The sequence below is a fragment of the Ranitomeya imitator genome, chromosome 6 (assembly GCF_032444005.1).
Source record: "Ranitomeya imitator isolate aRanImi1 chromosome 6, aRanImi1.pri, whole genome shotgun sequence".
NCBI classification, from domain to species: domain Eukaryota; kingdom Metazoa; phylum Chordata; class Amphibia; order Anura; family Dendrobatidae; genus Ranitomeya; species Ranitomeya imitator.
Window position 1 is genome coordinate 570992183 of NC_091287.1, and position 26686 is coordinate 571018868.

General features: G+C 48.1%; 1 protein-coding gene across 1 annotated transcript in view; it reads right to left on the minus strand.

The window, feature by feature from the left end:
• Positions 1-3892: 3892 nt before the first annotated feature.
• Positions 3893-26686, minus strand: part of HGH1 (HGH1 homolog) — an 83692-nt gene continuing 60898 nt past the window's right edge. The window contains exons 4-7 of the mRNA XM_069732107.1: positions 5173-5271; positions 4898-4989; positions 4404-4526; positions 3893-4311 (exon numbers count right to left, since the gene is read on the minus strand). Of these exons, the coding sequence (XP_069588208.1) occupies positions 4177-4311; positions 4404-4526; positions 4898-4989; positions 5173-5271 (449 nt within the window). The 3' untranslated portion in view covers positions 3893-4176. The remainder of the gene's footprint in view (positions 4312-4403; positions 4527-4897; positions 4990-5172; positions 5272-26686) is intronic.

The window sequence follows — 26686 nt, forward strand, 5'->3', positions numbered from 1 at the left end:
GATGGAGGACAGTGAAGCCCCCGGAGGAGGATGTGGGGGGCACATACTTTCTCCATATTAATGTCTATGGATGTAGATGAGGACAGTGAAGCCCCCGGAGGAGGATGTGGGGGGCACATACTTTCTCCATATTAATGTCTATGGATGTAGATGAGGACAGAGAAGCCCCCGGAGGAGGATGTGGGGGGCACATACTTTCTCCATTTTAATGTCTATGGATGTAGATGAGGACAGTGAAGCCCCCGGAGGAGGATGTGGGGGGCACATACTTTCTCCATTTTAATGTCTATGGATGTAGATGAGGACAGTGAAGCCCCCGGAGGTGGATGTGGGGGGCACATACTGTCTCCATATTAATGTCTATGGATGTAGATGAGGACAGAGAAGCCCCCGGAGGAGGATGTGGGGGGCACATACTTTCTCCATATTAATGTCTATGGATGTAGATGAGGACAGAGAAGCCCCCAGAGGAGGATGTGGGGGGCACATACTTTCTCCATATTAATGTCTATGGATGTAGATGAGGACAGTGAAGCCCCCAGAGGAGGATGTGAGGGGCACATACTGTCTCCATATTAATGTCTATGGATGTAGATGAGGACAGTGAAGCCCCCGGAGGAGGATGTGGGGGGCACATACTGTCTCCATATTAATGTCTATGGATGTAGATGAGGACAGTGAAGCCCCCGGAGGAGGATGTGGGGGGCACATACTGTCTCCATATTAATGTCTATGGATGTAGATGAGGACAGTGAAGCCCCCGGAGGTGGATGTGGGGGGCACATACTGTCTCCATATTAATGTCTATGGATGTAGATGAGGACAGTGAAGCCCCCGGAGGTGGATGTGGGGGGCACATACTGTCTCCATATTAATGTCTATGGATGTAGATGAGGACAGTGAAGCCCCCGGAGGAGGATGTGGGGGGCACATACTTTCTCCATTTTAATGTCTATGGATGTAGATGAGGACAGTGAAGCCCCCGGAGGAGGATGTGGGGGGCACATACTTTCTCCATTTTAATGTCTATGGATGTAGATGAGGACAGTGAAGCCCCCGGAGGAGGATGTGGGGGGCACATACTTTCTCCATTTTAATGTCTATGGATGTAGATGAGGACAGTGAAGCCCCCGGAGGTGGATGTGGGGGGCACATACTGTCTCCATATTAATGTCTATGGATGTAGATGAGGACAGAGAAGCCCCCGGAGGAGGATGTGGGGGGCACATACTTTCTCCATATTAATGTCTATGGATGTAGATGAGGACAGAGAAGCCCCCGGAGGTGGATGTGGGGGGCACATACTGTCTCCATATTAATGTCTATGGATGTAGATGAGGACAGTGAAGCCCCCGGAGGAGGATGTGGGGGGCACATACTGTCTCCATATTAATGTCTATGGATGTAGATGAGGACAGTGAAGCCCCCGGAGGAGGATGTGGGGGGCACATACTGTCTCCATATTAATGTCTATGGATGTAGATGAGGACAGTGAAGCCCCCGGAGGTGGATGTGGGGGGCACATACTTTCTCCATATTAATGTCTATGGATGTAGATGAGGACAGAGAAGCCCCCGGAGGAGGATGTGGGGGGCACATACTTTCTCCATATTAATGTCTATGGATGTAGATGAGGACAGTGAAGCCCCCGGAGGTGGATGTGGGGGGCACATACTTTCTCCATATTAATGTCTATGGATGTAGATGAGGACAGTGAAGCCCCCGGAGGAGGATGTGGGGGGCACATACTGTCTCCATATTAATGTCTATGGATGTAGATGAGGACAGTGAAGCCCCCGGAGGAGGATGTGGGGGGCACATACTTTCTCCATATTAATGTCAATGGATGTAGATGAGGACAGTGAAGCCCCCGGAGGAGGATGTGGGGGGCACATACTGTCTCCATATTAATGTCTATGGATGTAGATGAGGACAGTGAAGCCCCCGGAGGAGGATGTGGGGGGCACATACTGTCTCCATATTAATGTCTATGGATGTAGATGAGGACAGTGAAGCCCCCGGAGGAGGATGTGGGGGGCACATACTTTCTCCATATTAATATCTATAGATGTAGATGAGGACAGTGAAGCCCCCGGAGGTGGATGTGGGGGGCACATACTGTCTCCATATTAATGTCTATGGATGTAGATGAGGACAGTGAAGCCCCCGGAGGAGGATGTGGGTTCACGTTTTCTCCATATTAATGTCTATCGATGTGGATCAAGACAAATATCGTGAGCACTGCTGTAGAAGGTAGGTAAACCGTAATATGATAAATAGAAAAACCTAGCACTCAACGTAAATGCAAATAGAGAACTTCATTCAGTCCATAGGGAGTAGTGCAGCAAAACGCTTCGGTCAAACGTGACCTTCGTTAGTTCCGTACTATGCAAGTGGAGGTCTCAGCATCCGTCAGGACTGTATGTCGTGGGTAATCTGAGGACTAGATGGGCAGTCCGAGAGCCAGTACAAAGAATGGCCTTGTATAATGGATTGGGTACGCCTGAGGACTCCGCGACGCAGCATCCACCGCTGGTCTACTGCATCGTACGTAACTGACAAAGGTCATTTTGCTGCACTACTCCCTATGGACTGAATAAAGTTCTTCTGTATTTGCATTTAAGTTGAGTGCTAGGTTTTTCTATCTATGGATGTAGAGGGGGATATTTATAGAGAGGGCCAGTGTGGGGGGATATGATGTACCGGGGCAGTGTGGGGAGGACATTACGAAGGAGAACAGTATGTAGGGGATATTATGGAAAGGGGAAGTGTGGAGGATCATTATGGAGAGAAGTATTGGGTAATTTAAAGAGGGGCAGTGGGGGGATATTATAGAGAGGGGCAGTGGGGGGATATTATAGAGAGGGGCAGTGGGGGGATATTATAGAGAGGGGCAGTGTGGGGAGGACATTTCGAAGGAGAACAGTATGTGGGGGTTGGAAAGGGGAAGTGTGGAGGATCATTATGGAGAGAAGTATTGGGTAATTTAAAGAGGGGAAGTGGGGGGATATTATAGAGAGGTGCAGTGGGGGGATATTATAGAGAGGTGCAGTGGGGGGATATTATAGAGGGGCAGTGTGGGGGGATATTATAGAGAGGGGCAGTGGGGGGATATTATAGAGAGGGGCAGTGTGGGGGGATATTTATGAAGAGGGGCAGTGTGGGGGGATATTATAGAGAGGGGCAGTGGGGGATATTATAGAGAGGGGCAGTGGGGGGATATTATGAAGAGAAGTGTGGGAGGATATTATGAAAAGCGGCTGTGTGGGGGATATATTTTGGAGAAGGGTAGTGAGTGGATATTCTGGAAAGGAGCATTGGAGGGACATTATGGAGAAGGGCAGTGTGGGCGAGTATTATAGAAAGGAGCATTGGGGGGACATATTGGAGAGGAGCAGTGTGTGCGATATTTATAGACGGCCACTGTGGGGGATGTTATGTACAGGGGCAGTATGGGGAGGACATGATAGAGGTGCAATGTATGGGATATTTTGGAGAATGGAAGTGTGGGGGCGAATTATGGAGAGGGACAGTGTTGGCAAGCATTATAGGAAGTATTGGGGAGACGCAGAGTGGGAATATTTTGGAGAGGGGCAGTGTGGAGGAGTATTATGGAAAAGGTTCAGCATGGGGGGATTTTATAGAGTGGCAGTTTGAGGGGATATTATGGAACGAGGCCGTGTGGGGGAATATTATGTAGAGAAGCCGTTTGGGGAGATATTTTGGAGAGGTGCACTGTGGGGAGGACATTATGTAGAGCAGCAGTGAGGGGCAATTTTCTGGAAAAGGTTCAATGTGGGTGGATATTATAGAGTGGGGGCCGAAGGTTATACACCACCGTGCAGATTACACACTGTGATGTAGCTGATCAGCCCTGCTCACATCACTTCAGTGTCAGTTAATAAGAAGTTTATTATTTCAGCACACACGATTATTGCTGGATGGATGTGGATGGCGGGAATGCTTCTGGAATGATCCAGTCATTTCCTGTCTCGTGAAGAGCACCCTCCTCCACAGCGCTCTTACATTGGGGTGTACAGACTTCTTCTGTAGGAAGTCCACACTGTCGCACAGCAGTTTTGATCTGGTTATGGTGCACAGTCCGTCATTAGTCCATGAACCCAATGTCCGGCGGTAGCAGAAGACACAAATATGAAGGAGAACCAAGCTGAAGAGTCACTTGGCCGCCTCTTCCTGCTGCGCTCGCTCCTCCTCTTCGTCCAGCCGCTTCAGCTGTTTCTCCACCTCTGGGGGCACGCTCACTTCTAACAGGTTTTCTAATCCAGACTCTGGCTCATCACCGATTAGTATCTAACATGGAGGAACATTGGGTCAGTATCTCAGACACCGTGGCTGTAATGCTATGTTATGCTGGGTCACATTAGACCTTAGGCGCTGCTCACCTGAATGACTTTTTCACAACTCCTTTTCACGTCAGCCTCTGTCTCCCAGGAATCCAATGATCTCAGGATTAGGTAGGTTCCTCGACCTTTAAGAATACGGCGCCCGTCTGGGGTAGCACAGAGCTGCAGTAAGCAAACAGAACAGTTCAACACAGCAGAATTGGGTACACAGCCCGTATGTGGGTGACAGTCTGACCATCACCATGTGGACCTTCGTTCTCTTCTGAGTACAAACACATGACTTGATAAACCACAATCTCAGAAATCTGCAGCCTGAGGAGGAGAATCCCGGCCCCCGGTGGGTATACCAGAATATATTGGGAGCAGTAGATTCGGCCACACATTACATTCGGACCACCACCAGCCCTTCACCAGGGAATGTGATGCTATGGTACCGAGTGGACACCTGCCAGTCAGTCATGTAGGACTTCAGCAGCCTGGAGGCAGAAGATAGCCTCCAGGGAAGGTTTAGTGTGGCCAGCATTACACCTCACCAACTGCAGGCATTCGATCAGCATCTTCCTTATATCAGGGTCGGGCTCCCGTTGTTTGTCCTCGGGCAGGTACTGCAGATCTGGTGGCAAGACTGCAGACACAGAAGAGGAAAGAGAGATGAACTGATTATACCAAAACACACATGCTTCACATTGATGAACTATGGAGGTGAACACTGCAGCATGGACAGAAGGACATATGAATGGTTCACCCCATAACTGCTCTATCATTAAAAGAACCACTATCTTATCTGCTGCTCCAACCTCTCTCTTACCTTCCACTTCATCTTCTCCATACTCCTCTCCTCCAGCCAAAGGCAGCAACAGGAATGGCAGCAAATCAATGTCATCTCCCAGCAGCCATGAATGATCTCCTGCAACACATGAGGAAACAGGGTGAGCACCTCCACAAATTCCACCGGCAAAAACCTGGTCGGACATGAGCACAACCTGTCACCCCAACTGCTGGTCTATCAGCTACAGGGTACATGAGGAGATGTGGTTAGCGCCTGTCCACTTCTCCACCTGCTGGTCTATCAGCTACAGGAGACATGAGGAGATGTGGTGAGCGCCTGTCCTCATCTCCACCTGCTGGTCTATCAGCTACAGGGGACATGAGGAGATGTGGTTAGCGCCTGTCCACTTCTCCACCTGCTGGTCTATCAGCTCCAGGAGACATGAGGAGATGTGGTGAGTGCCTGTCCTCATCTCCACCTGCTGGTCTATCAGCTACAGGGTACATGAGGAGATGTGGTTAGCGCCTGTCCACTTCTCCACCTGCTGGTCTATCAGCTACAGGAGACATGAGGAGATGTGGTGAGCGCCTGTCCTCATCTCCACCTGCTGGTGTATCAGCACCAGGAGAGACGAGGAATGGGGTGAGCGCCTGTCCTCATCTCCACGTGCTGGTCTATCAGCTACAGGGGACATGAGGAGATGTGGTGAGCGCCTGTCCTCATCTCCACCTGCTGGTGTATCAGCACCAGGAGAGACGAGGAATGGGGTGAGCGCCTGTCCTCATCTCCACCTGGTCTATCAGCTACAGGGGACATGAGGAGATGTGGTGAGCGCCTGTCCTCATCTCCACCTGCTGGTGTATCAGCTACAGGAGACATGAGGAGATGTGGTGAGCGCCTGTCCTCATCTCCACCTGCTGGTCTATCAGCTACAGGGTACATGAGGAGATGTGGTTAGCGCCTGTCCACTTCTCCACCTGCTGGTGTATCAGCACCAGGAGAGACGAGGAATGGGGTGAGCGCCTGTCCTCATCTCCACCTGGTCTATCAGCTACAGGGGACATGAGGAGATGTGGTGAGCGCCTGTCCTCATCTCCACCTGCTGGTGTATCAGCTACAGGAGACATGAGGAGATGTGGTGAGCGCCTGTCCTCATCTCCACCTGCTGGTCTATCAGCTACAGGGTACATGAGGAGATGTGGTTAGCGCCTGTCCACTTCTCCACCTGCTGGTCTATCAGCTACAGGGGACATGAGGAGATGTGGTGAGCGCCTGTCCTCATCTCCACGTGCTGGTCTATCAGCACCAGGAGAGACGAGGAATGGGGTGAGCGCCTGTCCTCATCTCCACCTGCTGGTCTATCAGCACCAGGAGAGACGAGGAATGGGGTGAGCGCCTGTCCTCATCTCCACGTGCTGGTCTATCAGCACCAGGAGAGATGAGGAATGGGGTGAGCGCCTGTTCTCATCTCCACGTGCTGGTCTATCAGCTCCAGAAGAGACGAGGAATGGGGTGAGCGCCTGTCCTCATCTCCACGTGCTGGTCTATCAGCACCAGGAGAGACGAGGAATGGGGTGAGTGCCTGTCCTCATCTCCACGTGCTGGTCTATCAGCACCACGAGAGACGAGGATTGGGGTGAGCGCCTGTCCTCATCTCCACGTGCTGGTCTATCAGCACCAGGAGAGACGAGGAATGGGGTGAGCGCCTGTCCTCATCTCCACGTGCTGGTCTATCAGCACCAGGAGAGACGAGGAATGGGGTGAGCGCCTGTCCTCATCTCCACGTGCTGGTCTATCAGCTCCAGAAGAGACGAGGAATGGGGTGAGCGCCTGTCCTCATCTCCACGTGCTGGTCTATCAGCACCAGGAGAGACGAGGATTGGGGTGAGCGCCTGTCCTCATCTTCACGTGCTGGTCTATCAGCACCAGGAGAGACGAGGAATGGGGTGAGCGCCTGTCCTCATCTCCACGTGCAGGTATATCAGCTCCAGAAGAGACGAGGAGCATAAATCACACACTGACCCAGGCCACACACCCGCTCATACACACTGCCACCACTCATCGAATACACGGGCGATGAGTCCTGGAACTAACAATACTAATAAAAATATGTCTATCACTCATAAGGCACACACACCTTAGGCTATGGATTCTTTTAGAACATTCAAGGTTCAACTTGTTAAAGTTTTATACTTTATTAACAAAAGGTTCAATGCTTACAATAAGAAAAAGGTATAAAAATATGATAATAAAAAAACATACAACTTATGCAAAACAGTATCAAAATAAACAGGAGAAAATTACAGAAATTATCTAACTGATAGTTGCTTTCTGCTCCCTGAGGGTAGGAAGAATGTAGATTGGATCACACCAGCTTCTCAGGCTGCCCCCATCATGTGAACACAATTCTCTGTCTGCAGCCTAAATTTATAACTTTGAATAAAATATATGTCACGATATGGTATGAAATATCATATAAGTAGTTTCTCTTGTTAGCAGGCTGCGGGCTAAAAAGCCCCCCTTCCCTTTCACTCAGCCAAGAGCTGCCTTGCCAATGTACATGGGGGAAGAGCGTTTTATTGCCTAAAGGAATTTTTACAACCAGGTTAGAATCTTCCTCCAACAAGAACTGGATTCTAAGTCTCTAGAACACATGGAAGTTCTTTGTTTTGTTTTTGTAAGATATTACGCAAACCGTTTACGTTAAGAACACGAAAATATATATTCTTAATCTCCCTCGGTGGATCTGCCCATCCCCCTAAACACGAGCTTCTAACTCCATCTGGTAAAGAAGTAGGGATTTCTCTGTAAATATGTATCCCAGATAGGACATATTTGATCTCATTAGAATGCCCACGTTAATCCGAGATGAATGCTGGGTTTGTTATGACTATGACATGTTTTGTAGCGGAGTTATAGAAATTAGATATAGGTTAGGGCAGTGGTCCCCAACTCCAGGCCTCGAGGGCCGCCAACAGTGCAGGTTTTCAGGATTTCCTTAGTATTGCACAGGGGTTGGAATCATCACCTGTGCAGATGATCACATTACCACCGATGCAATACTAAAGAAATCCTGAAAACCTGCACTGTTGGCGGCCCTCGAGGCCTGGAGTTGGGGACCCCTGGGTTAGGGTAAAATTAGTTAACTGAAGAGGTAGGAGGGACGAGGTGATCCAACCCCTTTCTGGGATGTTACAGGCTGCAGCTATAACTGCCCAGATCCCCAGCTCAGTCTTCTTGTCTTTTTCCTGGAGAGCCCTGAGCACGTCCAATGAGCTGGGACGTATGGAAGCTCCACTAGCCTGGTTGACTACAATGCTTTGAACACATGTAAGTGTTATTCTCATGTAATCTTGTTTTTTTATAATTACCTTGTACATATTTGCAATTGTCTCATTTGTAACATCTTTGTAAAATATTTTGATAAAGCACTGCCTAAATTTTGTGGGGTATATTATTTAATCCTAGTTCTCTCCATGCTCTAAAAACGTACCCTAAGTCTCCTGAAGGGAATTACGCTACTGTTTTTGGGTTAGCTTCGGACCCGTTTAATCGAAGCTGGTGGCAGCATACGTTTTGTACTGGGTAGTTGGGTGTTGTTGTAGCGACTGCGGTGTTGATAATTATTGTTCCTGCCTGAGCGGGAGTAGTTTATCGCGTCGCTGCAGCGTGCCCATTAGCCAGTACATAGCAGGCAGCCTTTCTGGCGACTAATTACCCAGGGTGCAGTACCTAATCTGACCTGAGAGTAAGGGGGGCGCCAGAGAGCTGCAAGTGTTAAGTGGAATTGTAAGCGGGATATACATAAATCCCTGCAGTTCGTGGTATATTGAAGAGCAGTGGGATACCTAGAATAAGCCCCTGCTGTAAACTAAGAGGTCAATAGCCTTGTGTGTGTTTTTTCATTACATTGTGGAGTGGAGGGATAACTAAGATAAGCCCCCCTGCACATGTGATAGCCGTCTGTTGGCCTAAAGTCACCCCAACCCGTGACGTAGGGGTGACGGTCATGGTGTGATTCCTAACAAATTGGTGGCAGCGGTCTGGGATTCCTGACAATATACATAAGGAAACCCAGAGATTTTAATTTCCAAAATATAATAAAAAAATATATGTAGAAAATAATCACTAATGCCAAAAAAGTAATCATCAAAATAACCTTTATTGATACTACAAAATACAAACTAGACACTGAAAAAGTGCATATAATAAAATACAATACAAAAAGGTTTACTGGATAGGTCTAATGAATGACGATGCAAACTGCCATGGGTAGGCAATCCATATACGGGGAGGCACTCCGTAATATATAAAGTATATCCCCAGCAACCATGTGCCGTAAGCTGGGTAACACAATATTACATGCATATACAAAAAAGAAAGAGTAGCCAAGTATAACCCCAATAAACATGGGCAAGACCAACGCCACAGATCATAGGAACCAATATACTAAGATACAAGCCGTGTGGCAACAATACCAGGTTCTCATGAATCCAAAGATAAAGTGCAAATAGTGCAGATATATCAGAGCATGTCTTACCCATGGACGCCGTACACCCACCGCACAGATGCCCCAACGCGCGTTTCGCTGCTGCTTCTTCGGGGGACAGTGTGCAAAATTCATGATTTAAATATCCCCTAGTGAAAGCAGGAACCAATCACCTGCATGAGATAAGATTAGCTCCTGCCGCGTCTGACGAGCGCATGGGGGCGGAGCCCACCCCAGCCAATCATCCAGTCCGGCGTCAGAGAGCAGTGAGTGTTGGGACAGAGTTCCCATAGTAACGTATACACTCACCGCATATGATAGACGCCGTTGTGGAGAAGAGGCGGAGGGGGCACCAGCGCGCATGCGCTACCCACGGCAGGAAGTAACCCCGGCCGCAATGAACATAGGGAAAAGAGTTCCCTTGGTAACAGAGTACCGTGCTGAACAGCGCCCAAGGAGAGACACACATGAAGGGCGGAAGTAGAGAGGCGGCCATCTCCAATGTGGGCAACAACAATAGTAGGAACACCAACGAAGTAAATATGACAATTATAACAAATTGGTTGGCACAGCTTGAGTGTCGGTGGATTATAACATTGGATACCATAACCCCACTGGGACTAAATGAAAACATTAGTTTTTCATCATTTTTATAATCATGTGTGTCTGTTCTGGGGTTACCCTGGCTGTATGTGGTGTTTCTCTACTGTAGCCATTGATCATCTGTCCTTGGAGTCTTGGCTTTTAATTTTATTTTAACTTTGTGTGTTTTTGTGTTTTTCACCTATTTTATTAGTGTACGCTATACTGGATCCTAGATTCTTTAATTTTCTATCTTGGTATATCCCTATTGTGATCGATACTCCTGTGGACAGTGAATAACTTGGGGATCCGGACCTTTCATCTGCATCATCATTGAAATCAACAGCATCCTGGGAACATTGGATTAATGTCATCATCTTTCCATATTAAGTGGACCTCAATATTATACCATATTAATATGTATGCTGTGTGTTTTAAGTCTGTACAGCTTATTGTTATAATTGTCATATTTACTTCTTTGGTGTTCCTACTATTGTTGTTGCCCACATTGGAGATGGCCGCCTCTCTACTTCCGCCCTTCATGTGTGTCTCTCCTTGGGCGCTGTTCAGCACGGTACTCTGTTACCAAGGGAACTCTTTTCCCTATGTTCATTGCGGCCGGGGTTACTTCCTGCCGTGGGTAGCGCATGCGCGCTGGTGCCCCCTCCGCCTCTTCTCCACAACGGCGTCTATCATATGCGGTGAGTGTATACGTTACTATGGGAACTCTGTCCCAACACTCACTGCTCTCTGACGCCGGACTGGATGATTGGCTGGGGTGGGCTCCGCCCCCATGCGCTCGTCAGACGTGGCAGGAGCTAATCTTATCTCATGCAGGTGATTGGTTCCTGCTTTCACTAGGGGATATTTAATTCTTGAATTTTGCAAACTTACACACTGTCCCCCGAAGAAGCAGCAGCGAAACGCGCGTTGGGGCATCTGTGCGGTGGGTGTACGGCGTCCATGGGTAAGACATGCTCTGATATATCTGCACTATTTGCACTTTATCTTTGGATTCATGAGAACCTGGTATTGTTGCCACACGGCTTGTATCTTAGTATATTGGTTCCTATGATCTGTGGCGTTGGTCTTGCCCATGTTTATTGAGGTTATACTTGGCTACTCTTTCTTTTTTGTATATGCATGTAATATTGTGTTACCCAGCTTACGGCACATGGTTGCTGGGGATATACTTTATATATTACGGAGTGCCTCCCCGTATATGGATTGCCTACCCATACCAGTTTGCATCGTCATTCATTAGACCTATCCAGTAAACCTTTTTGTATTGTATTTTATTATATGCACTTTTTCAGTGTCTAGTTTGTATTTTGTAGTATCAATAAAGGTTATTTTGATGGTTCCTTTTTTGGCATTAGTGATTATTTTCTACATATATTTTTTTTATTATATTTTGGAAATTAAAAACTCTGGGTTTCCTTATGTATATTTTATAATCATATTGAGTTTTTCCTTTGAAATATGGTCATTTTACATTATCAGTTCTGGTATGCTATCATAAATTTATAACTTTGGTCTGAGGTCAGGTTTCTAGACCGGCCCCCCAGGTTAATATCATAATTGCGGTTTGATTGATTGGGCACAGCTAATGAATATATATTATTTTCCTCTGGAGACACTTGTGAGATGGTTCCCAGGAATAGCTAACCTCAGGCCGCAATTAGCATCTCCCCTCCAAGCACTAGGGGGTGTCAAGTGTTCCTTTCTTCATGGCCTTAGCCAGACCTTCTGGAGAGATATGGAGACAATTTCTACTAGTCCCAAGGAAGTACCTATTAACACCTAGGTGCGACTTGCCTTCAGGACAGATGTCACATTATCACTAGTCACACATATAACCCTAGACATATGTCACTACACACACATAGATATATATACACATATTTCACCACACCTTCCTCCTTATGAACGTGCATGGGGGTTGACTTACAGGTCAGCTCCCGAGCACGTATCTGGTTCTGCCCCGTCTTGGCGAGACAGGCCATCAGCATTGCCATGATCAACTCCCTTCTTGTGCTGAATTGTGAAATCATATTGCTGAAGTATCAAACTCCATCTAAGCAATTTCCCATTGTCCCCAACTACTCGGTTGAGCCAACTCAGTGGGTTACATAGTAACATAGTTAGTAAGGCCGAAAAAAGACATTTGTCCATCCAGTTCAGCCTATATTCCATCATAATAAGTACCCAGATCTACGTCCTTCTACAGAACCTAATAATTGTATGATACAATATTGTTCTGCTCCAGGAAGACATCCAGGCCTCTCTTGAACCCCTCGACTGAGTTCGCCATCACCACCTCCTCAGGCAAGCAATTCCAGATTCTCACTGCCCTAACAGTAAAGAATCCTCTTCTATGTTGGTGGAAAAACCTTCTCTCCTCCAGACGCAAAGAATGCCCCCTTGTGCCCGTCACCTTCCTTGGTATAAACAGATCCTCAGCGAGATATTTGTATTGTCCCCTTATATACTTATACATGGTTATTAGATCGCCCCTCAGTCGTCTTTTTTCTAGACTAAATAATCCTAATTATGATCTGTGATCACGGTGAAGTTGCGCCCATAGAGGTATGGTTGCAGCTTCTGCAGAGCCCACACAATTGCCAGACATTCTTTTTCAATGGTGGCATAAGCCACTTCTCTGGGCAGGAGTTTCCTACTTAGGTACAGAATTGGGTGTTCCTCTCCTTGTTGGTTCACCTGGCTGAGAACTGCACCTAGCCCATAGGTGCTGGCATCTGTCTGCACTACAAACCGGCGAGTGTAATCTGGAGCCTGCAGGACGGGTGAACTAACCAATGCCGACTTTAGGGCAGAAAATGATTCCTCACACTGAGGACTCCAGGAGACAATTTTAGGAAGTCTCTTTCTGGTCAGATCAGTTAACGGTTTGGCCAGAGCACTGTAGTTTGGTACAAACCTCCTATAGTAGCCAGCCGTACCCAGGAAGGACAGTACCTGCTTTTTGGTTCGTGGGGTGGCCCAGGCTGTAATGGCTTCTATCTTCCCTGGCTCAGGTTTTAGCAGTCCTCCCCCCACCCGGTGTCCCAGGTATTGAACTTCCCGCATGGCTACCTGACACTTCCCTGGCTTAACAGTAAGACCTGCAGTTTTAAGCTTTTGCAACACCTGAGACAGATGTACGAGGTGTTCCTCCCAAGAATCACTAAAGATGTCTATATCATCAAGATAAGTGACGGCAAAACCATCACATCCTTCCAATAAGTGATTGACCAACCTCTGGAAGGTGGCAGGGGCATTCTTCATACCAAAGGGCATCACCAGAAACTCAAACAGCCCGAATGGCGTTATAAAGGCAGACCTCTCCTGAGCTTCTCTGGTCAGGGGTATCTGCCAGTATCCCCTACTCAGGTCCATGATGGTGAGGTACGATGCTTTAGCTAGCTGCTCTAACAGCTCATCTATCCTCGGCATGGGGTAGACTGTTATGGCTGGCAATCAGGCAACACAGCGTGCAGTAATCAGCGCACATACAGAGATCTGGCAATAACCAAAAACAATAGGACGAGCTCTGAGACGTGGAATCTCTGTAGACTGCAGTACCTGATCTATCCTCACACAACTATAAGCAGCAGTGGATTGCGCCTATCACTACCTATGCAACTCGGCACTGCCTGAGGAGCTGACTAGCCTGAAGATAGAAATACAAGCCTGACTTACCTCAGAGAAATACCCCAAAGGAATAGGCAGCCCCCCACATATAATGACTGTTAGCAAGATGAAAAGACAAACGTAGGAATGAAATAGATTCAGCAAAGTGAGGCCCGATATTCTAGACAGAGCGAGGATAGCAAAGAGAACTATGCAGTCTACAAAAAACCCTAAAACGAAAACCACGCAAAGGGGCAAAAAGACCCACCGTGCCGAACTAACAGCACGGCGGTGCACCCCTTTGCTTCTCAGAGCTTCCAGCAAAAGTTAATAGCAAGCTGGACAGAAAAAACAGAAAACAAACTAGAAGCACTTATCTAGCAGAGCAGCAGGCCCAAGGAAAGATGCAGTAGCTCAGATCCAACACTGGAACATTGACAAGGAGCAAGGAAGACAGACTCAGGTGGAGCTAAATAGCAAGGCAGCCAACGAGCTCACCAAAACACCTGAGGGAGGAAGCCCAGAGACTGCAATACCACTTGTGACCACAGAAGTGAACTCAGCCACAGAATTCACAACAGTACCCCCCCCCTTGAGGAGGGGTCACCGAACCCTCACCAGAACCCCCAGGCCGACCAGGATGAGCCACATGAAAGGCACGAACAAGATCGGGAGCATGAACATCAGAGGCAAAAACCCAGGAATTATCTTCCTGAGCATAACCCTTCCATTTAACCAGATACTGGAGTTTCCGTCTAGAAACACGAGAATCCAAAATCTTCTCCACAATATACTCCAATTCCCCCTCCACCAAAACCGGGGCAGGAGGCTCAACAGATGGAACCATAGGTGCCACGTATCTCCTCAACAACAACCTATGGAATACATTATGTATGGAAAAGGAGTCTGGGAGGGTCAGACGAAAAGACACCGGATTGAGAATCTCAGAAATCCTATACGGACCAATAAAACGAGGTTTAAATTTAGGAGAGGAAACCTTCATAGGAATATGACGAGAAGATAACCAAACCAGATCCCCAACACGAAGTCGGGGTCCCACACGGCGTCTGCGATTAGCGAAAAGCTGAGCCTTCTCCTGGGACAAGGTCAAATTGTCCACTACCTGAGTCCAGATCTGCTGCAACCTGTCCACCACAGAATCCACACCAGGACAGTCCGAAGACTCAACCTGTCCTGAAGAGAAACGAGGATGGAACCCAGAATTGCAGAAAAATGGAGAGACCAAGGTAGCCGAGCTGGCCCGATCATTAAGGGCGAACTCAGCCAACGGCAAAAATGACACCCAATCATCCTGGTCAGCGGAAACAAAACATCTCAGATATGTTTCCAAGGTCTGATTGGTTCGTTCGGTCTGGCCATTAGTCTGAGGATGGAAGGCCGAGGAGAAAGATAGGTCAATGCCCATCCTACCACAAAAGGCTCGCCAGAACCTCGAGACAAACTGGGAACCTCTGTCAGAAACAATATTCTCAGGAATGCCATGTAAACGAACCACATGCTGGAAGAACAAAGGCACCAAATCAGAGGAGGAAGGCAATTTAACCAAGGGCACCAGATGGACCATTTTAGAAAAGCGATCACAGACCACCCAAATGACCGACATTTTTTGAGAAACGGGAAGGTCAGAAATGAAATCCATCGAAATATGTGTCCAAGGCCTCTTCGGGACCGGCAAGGGCAAAAGCAACCCACTGGCACGTGAACAGCAGGGCTTAGCCCTAGCACAAATTCCACAGGACTGCACAAAAGCACGCACATCCCGTGACAGAGATGGCCACCAGAAGGATCTAGCAACCAACTCCCTGGTACCAAAGATTCCTGGATGACCGGCCAGCACCGAACAATGAAGTTCAGAGATAACTTTACTAGTCCACCTATCAGGGACGAACAGTTTCTCGGCCGGACAACGATCAGGTTTATTAGCCTGAAATTTCTGCAACACTCTCCGCAAATCAGGGGAGATGGCAGACACAATGACTCCTTCCTTGAGGATACTCGCCGGCTCAGATAACCCCGGAGAGTCGGGCACAAAACTCCTAGACAGAGCATCCGCCTTCACATTTTTAGAGCCCGGAAGGTATGAAATCACAAAATCAAAACGAGCAAAAAATAACGACCAACGGGCCTGTCTAGGATTCAAGCGCTTGGCAGACTCAAGATAAGTAAGGTTCTTATGATCAGTCAAAACCACCACGCGATGCTTAGCACCCTCAAGCCAATGACGCCACTCCTCGAATGCCCACTTCATGGCCAGCAACTCTCGGTTGCCCACATCATAATTACGCTCAGCAGCAGAAAATTTCCTGGAAAAGAAAGCACATGGTTTGAACACTGAGCAACCAGAACCTCTCTGTGACAAAACCGCCCCTGCACCAATCTCAGAAGCATCAACCTCGACCTGGAACGGAAGAGAAACATCAGGTTGACACAACACAGGGGCACAGCAAAAACGACGCTTCAACTCCTGAAAAGCTTCCACGGCAGCAGAAGACCAATTAACCAAATCAGCACCCTTCTTGGTCAAATCGGTCAATGGTCTGGCAATGCTAGAAAAATTACAGATGAAGCGACGATAAAAATTAGCAAAGCCCAGGAATTTCTGCAGACTTTTTAGAGATGTCGGCTGAGTCCAATCCTGGATGGCCTGAACCTTAACCGGATCCATCTCGATAGTAGAAGGGGAAAAGATGAACCCCAAAAATGAAACTTTCTGCACACCGAAGAGACACTTTGATCCCTTCACGAACAAGGAATTAGCATGCAGTACCTGGAAAACCATTCTGACTTGCTTCACATGAGACTCCCAATCATCTGAGAAGATCAAAATGTCATCCAAGTAAACAATCAAGAATTTATCCAGATACTCACGGAAAATGTCATGCATAAAAGACTGAAAAACAGATGGAGCATTGGCAAGTCCGAACGGCATCACCAGATACTCAAAATGACCCTCGGGCGTATTAAATGCCGTTTTCCATTCATCTCCCTGCCTGATTCTCACCAGATTATACGCACCACGAAGATCAATCTTAGTAAACCAACTAGCCCCCTTAATCCGAGCAAACAAGTCAGAAATCAATGGCAAGGGATACTGAAACTTAACAGTGATCTTATTAAGAAGGCGGTAATCAATACACGGTCTTAGCGAACCATCCTTCTTGGCTACAAAAAAGAACCCTGCTCCCAATGGTGACGACGATGGGCGAATATGTCCCTTCTCCAGGGACTCCTTCACATAACTGCGCATAGCGGTGTGTTCAGGTACGGACAAATTAAATAAACGACCCTTAGGGAATTTACTACCAGGAATCAAATCGATAGCACAATCACAATTCCTATGCGGAGGTAGGGCATCAGACTTGGACTCTTCAAATACATCCTGAAAGTCCGACAAGAACTCTGGGATGTCAGAAGGAATGGATGACGAAATAGACAAAAATGGAACATCACCATCAATACTGGATTATGGGTTTGTAGCCATGGCAACCCCAACACGACCACATCATGCAAATTATGCAGTACCAGAAAGCGAATAACTTCCTGATGTGCAGGAGCCATGCACATGGTCAGCTGGGCCCAGTACTGAGGCTTATTCTTGGCCAAAGGTGTAGCATTAATTCCTCTCAACGGAATAGGACACCGCAAAGGCTCCAAGAAAAATCCACAACGTTTAGCATAATCCAAATCCATCAGATTCAGGGCAGCGCCTGAATCCACAAACGCCATGACAGAATACGATGACAAAGAGCATATCAAGGTAATGGACAAAAGGAATTTGGACTGTACAGTACCAATAACGGCAGAGCTATCGAACCGCCTAGTGCGTTTAGGACAATTAGAAATAGCATGAGTAGAATCACCACAATAGAAACACAGTCTGTTCAGACGTCTGTGTTCTTGCCGTTCTACTTTAGTCATAGTCCTGTCGCACTGCATAGGCTCAGGTTTACTCTCAGACAATACCGCCAGATGGTGCACAGATTTACGCTCGCGCAAGCGACGACCGATCTGAATGGCCAAGGACATAGACTCATTCAAACCAGCAGGCATAGGAAATCCCACCATTACATCCTTAAGAGCTTCAGAGAGACCCTTTCTGAACAAAGCCGCTAGTGCAGATTCATTCCACAGAGTGAGTACTGACCACTTCCTAAATTTCTGACAATATACTTCTACATCATCCTGACCCTGGCATAAAGCCAGCAGATTTTTCTCAGCCTGATCCACTGAATTAGGCTCATCGTAAAGCAATCCCAGCGCCTGGAAAAATGCATCAACATTACTCAATGCAGAATCTCCTGGTGCAAGAGAAAACGCCCAGTCCTGTGGGTCGCCGCGCAAAAAAGAAATAATAATCAAAACCTGTTGAATAGGATTACCAGAAGAATGAGGTTTCAAGGCCAAAAATAGCTTACAATTATTTCTGAAGCTCAGGAACTTAGTTCTGTCACCAAAAAACAAATCAGGAATCGGAATTCTTGGTTCTAGCATCGATTTCTGATCAATAGTATCTTGAATCTTTTGTACATTTACAACGAGATTATCCATTGAGGAGCACAGAGCCTGAATATCCATGTCCACAGCTGTGTCCTGAAGCACTCTAATGTCTAGGGGAAAAAAAAGACTGAAGACAGAGCTAAGAACAAAAAATGATGTCAGGATTTCTTTTTTCCCTCTATTGGGAATCATTGGGGGGCTCCTTGTACTGTTGTAGCTGGCAATCAGGCAACACAGCGTGCAGTAATCAGCGCACATACAGAGATCTGGCAATAACCAAAAACAATAGGACGAGCTCTGAGACGTGGAATCTCTGTAGACTGCAGTACCTGATCTATCCTCACACAACTATAAGCAGCAGTGGATTGCGCCTATCACTACCTATGCAACTCGGCACTGCCTGAGGAGCTGACTAGCCTGAAGATAGAAATACAAGCCTGACTTACCTCAGAGAAATACCCCAAAGGAATAGGCAGCCCCCCACATATAATGACTGTTAGCAAGATGAAAAGACAAACGTAGGAATGAAATAGATTCAGCAAAGTGAGGCCCGATATTCTAGACAGAGCGAGGATAGCAAAGAGAACTATGCAGTCTACAAAAAACCCTAAAACGAAAACCACGCAAAGGGGCAAAAAGACCCACCGTGCCGAACTAACAGCACGGCGGTGCACCCCTTTGCTTCTCAGAGCTTCCAGCAAAAGTTAATAGCAAGCTGGACAGAAAAAACAGAAAACAAACTAGAAGCACTTATCTAGCAGAGCAGCAGGCCCAAGGAAAGATGCAGTAGCTCAGATCCAACACTGGAACATTGACAAGGAGCAAGGAAGACAGACTCAGGTGGAGCTAAATAGCAAGGCAGCCAACGAGCTCACCAAAACACCTGAGGGAGGAAGCCCAGAGACTGCAATACCACTTGTGACCACAGAAGTGAACTCAGCCACAGAATTCACAACAGTAGACCTCACATGTAGTCAATACATTTAATTTCCTGTAGTCTACACAGAACCGGGTAGTATGGTCTGTGGCGGAATATGTGTATATATATTATATATATCTATATGTGTGTAGTGACCTCTGACATCGGTCTAGTGATAATGTAGCTCTGTCCTGAAGGCCAGTGGCACCTAGGTGTTAATATGTACATCCTTGGGAAGAGTAGGAATTCTGTCTCCATATCAAGATTCAAAGAAGCTTTATTGGCAGGACCAAATACACATCAGTTTTGCCAAAGCAAGTGTATAGAGGCAATAGGGACTGTGGGGATGTTGGGTAGGAGCTGTGGGGGAGGTGGATGGGGCAGATCCAGGGTGGGGGCTATAGTCCATGGCATAGGGGAGATGGATGGGGCAGATCCATTGTGGGGGCTATAGACCATGGCATAGGGGAGGTGGATGGGGGCTATAGTCCATGGCATAGGGGAGGTGGATGGGGCAGATCCATTGTGGGGGCTATAGTCCATGGCATAGGGGAGGTGGATGGGGCAGGTCCAGGTTGGGGGCTATAGTCCATGGCATAGGGGAGGTGGATGGGGCAGATCCAGGGTGGGGGCTATAGTCCATGGCATAGGGGAGGTGGATGGGGCAGGTCCAGGTTGGGGGCTATAGTCCATGGCATAGGGGAGGTGGATGGGGCAGGTCCAGGTTGGGGGCTATAGTCCATGGCATCATAGTTCTCTTTCTCGCAGTCTATGGCATTCGCTCACATACCGCGCTGCTATCTCCACTGCTCTCTCTTCTTTTCCCAGCAGGATATGTGTTTTCTCTTCCTCCTTCATGGTGATGAAGTCTGGGAAGAGATGTGAGAGTCTCCTGAAGTGAGTGTCCCTCACTGCTGAGTATTTGGAGCAGTGTAGCAGGAAGTGGGTTTCGTCCTCTATGGCCTCCTGGTCACAGTGTTGGCACAGTCTTTCCTCCCTGGGCTTGTAGCTCTGCCTGTGTCGGCCACATTCGATGGCCAGACTGTGGGCACTTAGTCTATATCGGCTCAGGATCTGGCGGTCTCTGGGGTCCGGGAGTTTCTCCAGATATGGTGCCAGTCTGTAGTCTCTCTGTAGGCTCCGGTACATGGTCAGTTTCTGTGAGCTGATGATATCATTCTTCCAGTCACTGACATACCTCTCCTGGCCTTCATCTGCCAGCTTCCTGATTCCGGCTTTTGTCAGGTTGTTGTGATTGGTGTTCTGGTCCGGTTGGGTTTGGCTGGGCTGTTCCGGGGGTTCTGGTTTTTCTGTTTCACCTTCATGTATCAGGGCTTTATGGTGATGGGAGCTTGGATTGCTCCTATGCAGGTGAGCCCGGAATGACAGCGCCCTCTTTAGAACTGTTAGGTGTAGAGGGAATCTGCCCAGCTCGGCCCGACAAGCACTGTTGGAGGTGCTCCGATGGACCTGGAGAAGGTGCTTGCAGAATTCCAGGTGGAATATTTCTGTTGGACTGGAATCCCACTTTGACCAGTCTGGGTAGGTGTGAGGACCCCAGACTTCGCTGCCATACAGGAGGATTGGGGCGATGATGGAGTCGAAGATTTTTAGCCAGACCCTCACTGGTGGCTTCAGATGGTAGAGTGTCCTTCGGATGGCATAGAAAGTTTTGCAGGCCTTGTCTTTCAGGGTCTCTATGGCTTGTTTGAAGTTCCCTGACCGGTGAATCTCTAGGCCCAGGTAGGTATATTTGTCCGTTCCTGTGAGGTCGCAGTTGTTGAGGATAAATGATGGGTGTTGGTCTGATCTTCTCTTTCTCCTCTGGAACACCATGGTGTTGGTTTTCTTTAGGTTGACCGGTAGGGCCCAGGTGGAGCTGAATTTCTCTAGGATTTTCAGGTTGTCCTGGAGGCCTTTCTCGGTTGGTGACAGCAGCAGCAGGTCATCTGCATACAGCAGGAATTTCACCTGAGCGTCGTGGAGGGTGAGACCTGGTGCTGAGGAGGATTCTAGGGCGGTAGCCAGCTCGTTGATGTAGATGTTGAAGAGCGTTGGGCTTAGGCTGCAGCCTTGTCTTACTCCGCGGCTCTGCTGGAAAAAAGCCGTTCTTTTGCCGCTCACACTCACGCTGCAGCTGTTCTCGGTGTAGGAGCTTTTGATGACATCGTAGGTCTTTCCTCCTATTCCACTCTCCAGCAGTTTCAGGAATAAGCCCGGGTGCCACACTGAATCAAAGGCCTTTTTAAAGTCCACAAAGCAGGCGTATATCTTCCCATTCTTTGTATTGTAGACGTGTCTCTGAATGAGGCTGTGCAGAGTATAGATGTGGTCAGTGGTGCGGTGGTTCGGCATGAACCCTGCTTGGCTCTTGCTGAGGACGTTGTGCTCGGTGAGGAAGGTGAGGATCCTCTTGTTCAGGATACTGTTGAACAGTTTTCCCAGGTTGCTGCTGACGCATATGCCTCTGTAGTTGGCTGGGTCATACCTGTCCCCACTCTTGTGGATGGGTGTGATGAGGCCTTGGTTCCAGGTACGAGGGAAGTAGCCGGCACTCAGTACAATATTGAAGAGTTTAACCATTGCAGCCTGTATTTCTGGTGGGCTGTACTTCAGCATTTCTGGTAGGATTCCATCTAGGCCACCGGCTTTTCTACATCTTATGGAGGAGAGTCTCTCGGTTACTTCCTGTAGTGTTATAGGTGTATCCACCGGGTTTTGGAAGTTTTTGATTTTTTCCTCCATTGCTTTTAGTTTCGCCATTATGTTTTCCTGTTCTTGGCTTAGTCCTTCCTTTGGAATGTCTTTATAGAGGTCTCTGAAGTATTGGAGCCAGAGGTTGCCATTTTGGATATGGTTGTTGTTTTTCTTGTCTTTGGTGCCCATGTGGTTCCATAGTTCCCAGAAGGAGTTGTCTTGGAGGGCGTCTTGGAGTTGATTGAGCTTGGTAGAGATGTAACTCTGCTTCTTCCTCCTGAGGATGGTTTTGTACTGCTTTTGTATGGAGTCATAGGCTTCCCTCAGACCCAGGTGGTTGGGGTCTCTGTGTTTCTTGTTGGAGGCTGTTCTCAGGGTCTTCCGTACAGCTTTACATTCTCTGTCAAACCAGCCATTGACCTGTGTTTCTTTTGGTCTCTTGTAGTCGACTTTTTTAAGGTCGGACAGTCTGGCCATTGCGTAGAATATATTGTTGAGGTCCTTTGCTGCTTGGTTCACTCCCTCTGGGTTTGGCATGTACTCAAGGTTGTAGAAGTGGTGGAGCATCCGCTGTATTTCAGGTCTGCTGGAAGCTTCTTTATATCTTAGTGCCGACATTTTGGACCATTTATAGGATGGAGGCCGGGTGAAGAGGCCGCTCTGCTGTGGCTTCTGAGTGGATGGTTTCTCTGTAGATTTCATGTACAGAAGAAGTTGGCTGTGGTCTGACAGGTGCGTTTGTGGGGTGACTATGAAGGCGCTGACATCTGCCAGGTTCAGGTCTGTAATGGCGTAATCAACTACACTCCTCCCTACATGGGAGTTTAGTGTATACCTTCCTAAGGAGTCACCCTTGCTTCGTCCATTAAGGATATGAAGTCCTAAACTTTTACATACGTTCAGGAGCTTTCTGCCACTTTTGTTGACTGTACTGTCATAGCTGTTTCTCTCAGTGTGTACAGGGTCTTGGCCGTCGTTCTCTGCTCCAAGTATGTAGATGTTTCCATCCGTGGTCAGGAAGTCTCTCTCTCTCCCTGTTCTTGCATTGAGGTCTCCAAAGATGAGAACTTTGCCCAGGGCCTGATAATGGGCGGCTTCTCTTTGTAAGATCTCGAAGCAGTCTGGATTGAAGTAGGGGGACTCTGGCGGTGGTATATAGGTGGCACAGAGGTGGACATCAGACTGACAGGTGAGGATGGAGCTGCTGATTCTGATCCATATGTGGCTGCCTCCTTTCTTCACCGGTTTGATGTACTGGTGGAGCTCCTCTTTATACCAGATCGCTACTCCTCCTGAGCCCCGGCCCTGTTTGATGTTTTTATTTTTCTGGGCATGGACCAAGAATTCCTTGTATCCAATAGGCACCAGGGATTCGTTTTCGGCTCTGGTCCATGTTTCCAGGAGGATCTGAATGTCTATATTTTTCATACTTTGTATAAAATCAGGGTCCTTTGTTTTAGATCCAAAGGTTGAGGCGTTGAGACCCTGGATATTCCAGCTGCTGATTGTAAGTGAAGACATTCTTCTGTGTGGTTTGTGTGTATATACCTTGTAATGAGTATGGCTGTGTGGGACAAACTGGATTTCTGACAGTTTTTTAGCGGTGCTTGGTTCCATCCAGTCACATTATTATTCTGCGCAGTTCATTGAGCAGGTTTATTATCTCATCCCTATCTCTGCTCTGCATGTATCTGTGTGGGCTTGGTGGTCTCCTCGGTGGAGGTCTCCACCTCCGATGGTCTGACACTGGGTGAAGAGCTTTGTTTCCAGCTTCAGGAGGTAGCCTTGGGGTTTTCTGCTTTATCGTTCTCGGGGGTCTTTCAGTGTGATTATGGCCACTGTTGAATCCAGGCCCGGGGTCTCTGTTTAGCACGATGTCCTTCAGCTCTTTGGCCAGGAGGCTGACCCCTTGTTTGTTGAGGTGTTTATCATCGTGCAGGTGACTGTTGTTTATGGAGAGGTGTTGTGCCAGGGTCACGTTTGGCACAGTCTTGATCTTTTCAGTCAGTTCTGCATTGATGGCTTGGGTGGTTTGCCTGGGTATGTCCTGGGCATATCTCACCAGGGGGTCTAGCTAGAGCCAAGAACAAAGGAACACTTGACACCTCTGAGGTCTTGGAGGGGAGATGCTAAATGCTGCTTGAGGGAAGGTATCCCTGGGAACCATTTCACACATGTCTCCAGAGGAAAATAATATATATTCATTAGTAGCGCGGCCGTGGCCCAATCAAACAGGCAGCAGTTATGATATTGGCCTGAGGGGCCGGTCTAGAAACCTGACCTCAGACCAAAGTTATAAATTTAGGCTGCAGACAGAGAATGGTGTTCACATGTGAGGGCAGCCTGAAAAGCTGATGTGTTCCACAACTACATTCACCCCCCCTCGGGGAGCAGAAACCAGACTACAAGTTAGATGATTTCTGTAAGTTTCCTCCTCTTTATTTTATACTGTTTTGCATAAGTTGTATGTCTTTTTATTATCATATTTTTATACCTTTTTCTTGTAAGCACTGAACCTTTTTATATTAAAGTATAAACCTTTAATAAGTTGAACCTTGAATGTTCTAAAGAATCCATAGCCTAGAGGTGTGTGAGCCTTATGAGTGATAAACATATTTTGATTAGTTATTTCTGGGACTCATCGCCCGTCTATTTGATGAGTGGTGGCAGCGCGTATGAGCGGGTGTGTGGCCTGGGTCGGTGTTTGATTTATGCTCCCATTACAGCATAGGTCAGAGGGTGAATGCTGGACGGAGAGTGGGGAGATTAACCCTTGCAGGCACAACCCAAAGTCACGTGTGAGAGCAGGCACGTGACGAATAAGTGACACCACGGAGCAGCGATCCGTGACACGGTCCTTTTTTGGGACAAGAACCACAGGTGAGGCCCAGGCACTCTGGGATTTTTGTATCACCTTGAGTTTCAGCATCTCCTCTACCTGTTCCCTCATGTGTGCCTTCACCTCTGCTGACACACGGTGTGCAGACTGCCGTACTGGGGGATTAGTACCAGTGTCCACATGGTGAACTGCTAAGTGTGTCCTCCCAGGCTCCCCTGTGAAGACTTCGGTGAACTCGCTGAGCGCCCCCATCAGCTCAGACCTCTGACTGTGGGACAGCTCAGGGTTAAACTCTACTGACTCCAGGGACTCCATGCACTGAGTCCCGGCCCCCACATCCAGTAACAGATCAGCCTCCCCCTCTTCAGGCCGGCCACAGACAGGTAAGACACAGGCCTCCCTGCCATGATGAGCCTCCAACATATTCACATGAAACACTTTCTGACGCTTTGCATGCTCATCTAGTGTCACCACCTAATTAACATCATTCAGCCGCTTATATACAGTATATGGTCCCTCCCATGCGGCCTGCAATTTATTCTGTAACATAGGGACCAACACCCAAACCTTCTGCCCTTCCTCGTAGGCCCTCAGTCTGGCATTACGGTCGTACCGGACCTTCTGGTTGGTTTGGGCCTGGGTCACGTTCTCATGGGCCAGGTTGCTCAGTTTTTGCATTCTATCTCTGAGCCGCAGTACATATTCGACCACTGAGACTCCAGTAGTTCTGGGGTCGTCCTCCCAACAGTCCTTAATCAAATCAAGTGGCCCCCTGACCCTCCTCCCATAGACCAGTTCAGAGGGGAAGAATCCAGTAGACGCCTGGGGTACCTCTCTGTAGGCAAACAGCAGATGGGGAGGTACCGCTCCCAGTCTCCCCCTTCAGTCTCCACCAGCATTTTAAGCATTTGCTTTAATGTTCCATTGAAGCGCTCGGAGAGTCCGTTGGTTTGGGGAGGATAGGCGCTGGCCACAACATGCTGTACTTGTATTCTTTCACAGAGGCTTTCCATCAGATCAGACATGAACTGGGTTCCCTGATCGGTCAACATTTCCCTGGGGAATCCCACACGAGAGTACACAGTCAGTAAAGCATCCGCCACTTTGTCTGCTCGGATGGAGGACAGTGCCACAGCTTCCGGGTATCGTGTAGCATAGTCCACCACTGTGAGGATGTACTTTTTGCCAGAGCTGCTAGGGATTGCAAGTGGCCCTATGATATCCACAGCCACTCGCTGGAAAGGTTCATCGATCACAGGCAGTGGTATCAATGGAGCTTTCTGTATATTCCCGGACTTTCCAACTCGCTGACAAACTACACACGATTGGCAGTAATTGGCAATATCTGTCCCCATCTTGGGCCAATAGAAGTTATGTGTCAGGCGAGCTTTAGTCTTTTGTATTCCAAGGTGTCCGGCCAAAGGAATTTCATGGGCAATCCTCAATAATTGTTCCCTAAATGGATAAGGGACGATCGGCCGCCGTTCATAGTCCCAAGATTCTGTAGTATCCGTGGGGATAGTCTCTGTATACAGTCTGCCCTGGTCCCAGTATACTCTCTTTGCCAGAAGCAGCAGGGGGTCGGTCTGCAAGACATCTGAGCTCCTCCAGACTGGCATCTGTCTGCAGGGCCTCCTGGAAGCTCTGACGGTCAGCCTGCAGGCCCCGGCCTAGTGTGACTGCCAGGCCCTGGTCTGAAGCTGAGTCTTCAGTGTCTGTTATCAGGGACCTTGTTGGGTCTGCCATGTATGGAGGCTCCGGGACCACTGTATGGGCCTCCTGGAAGCTCTGACGGTCAGCCTGCAGGACCCGGCCTAGTGTGACTGCCAGGCCCTGGTCTGAAGCGGAGTTTTCAGTGTCTGTTATCAGGGATTTT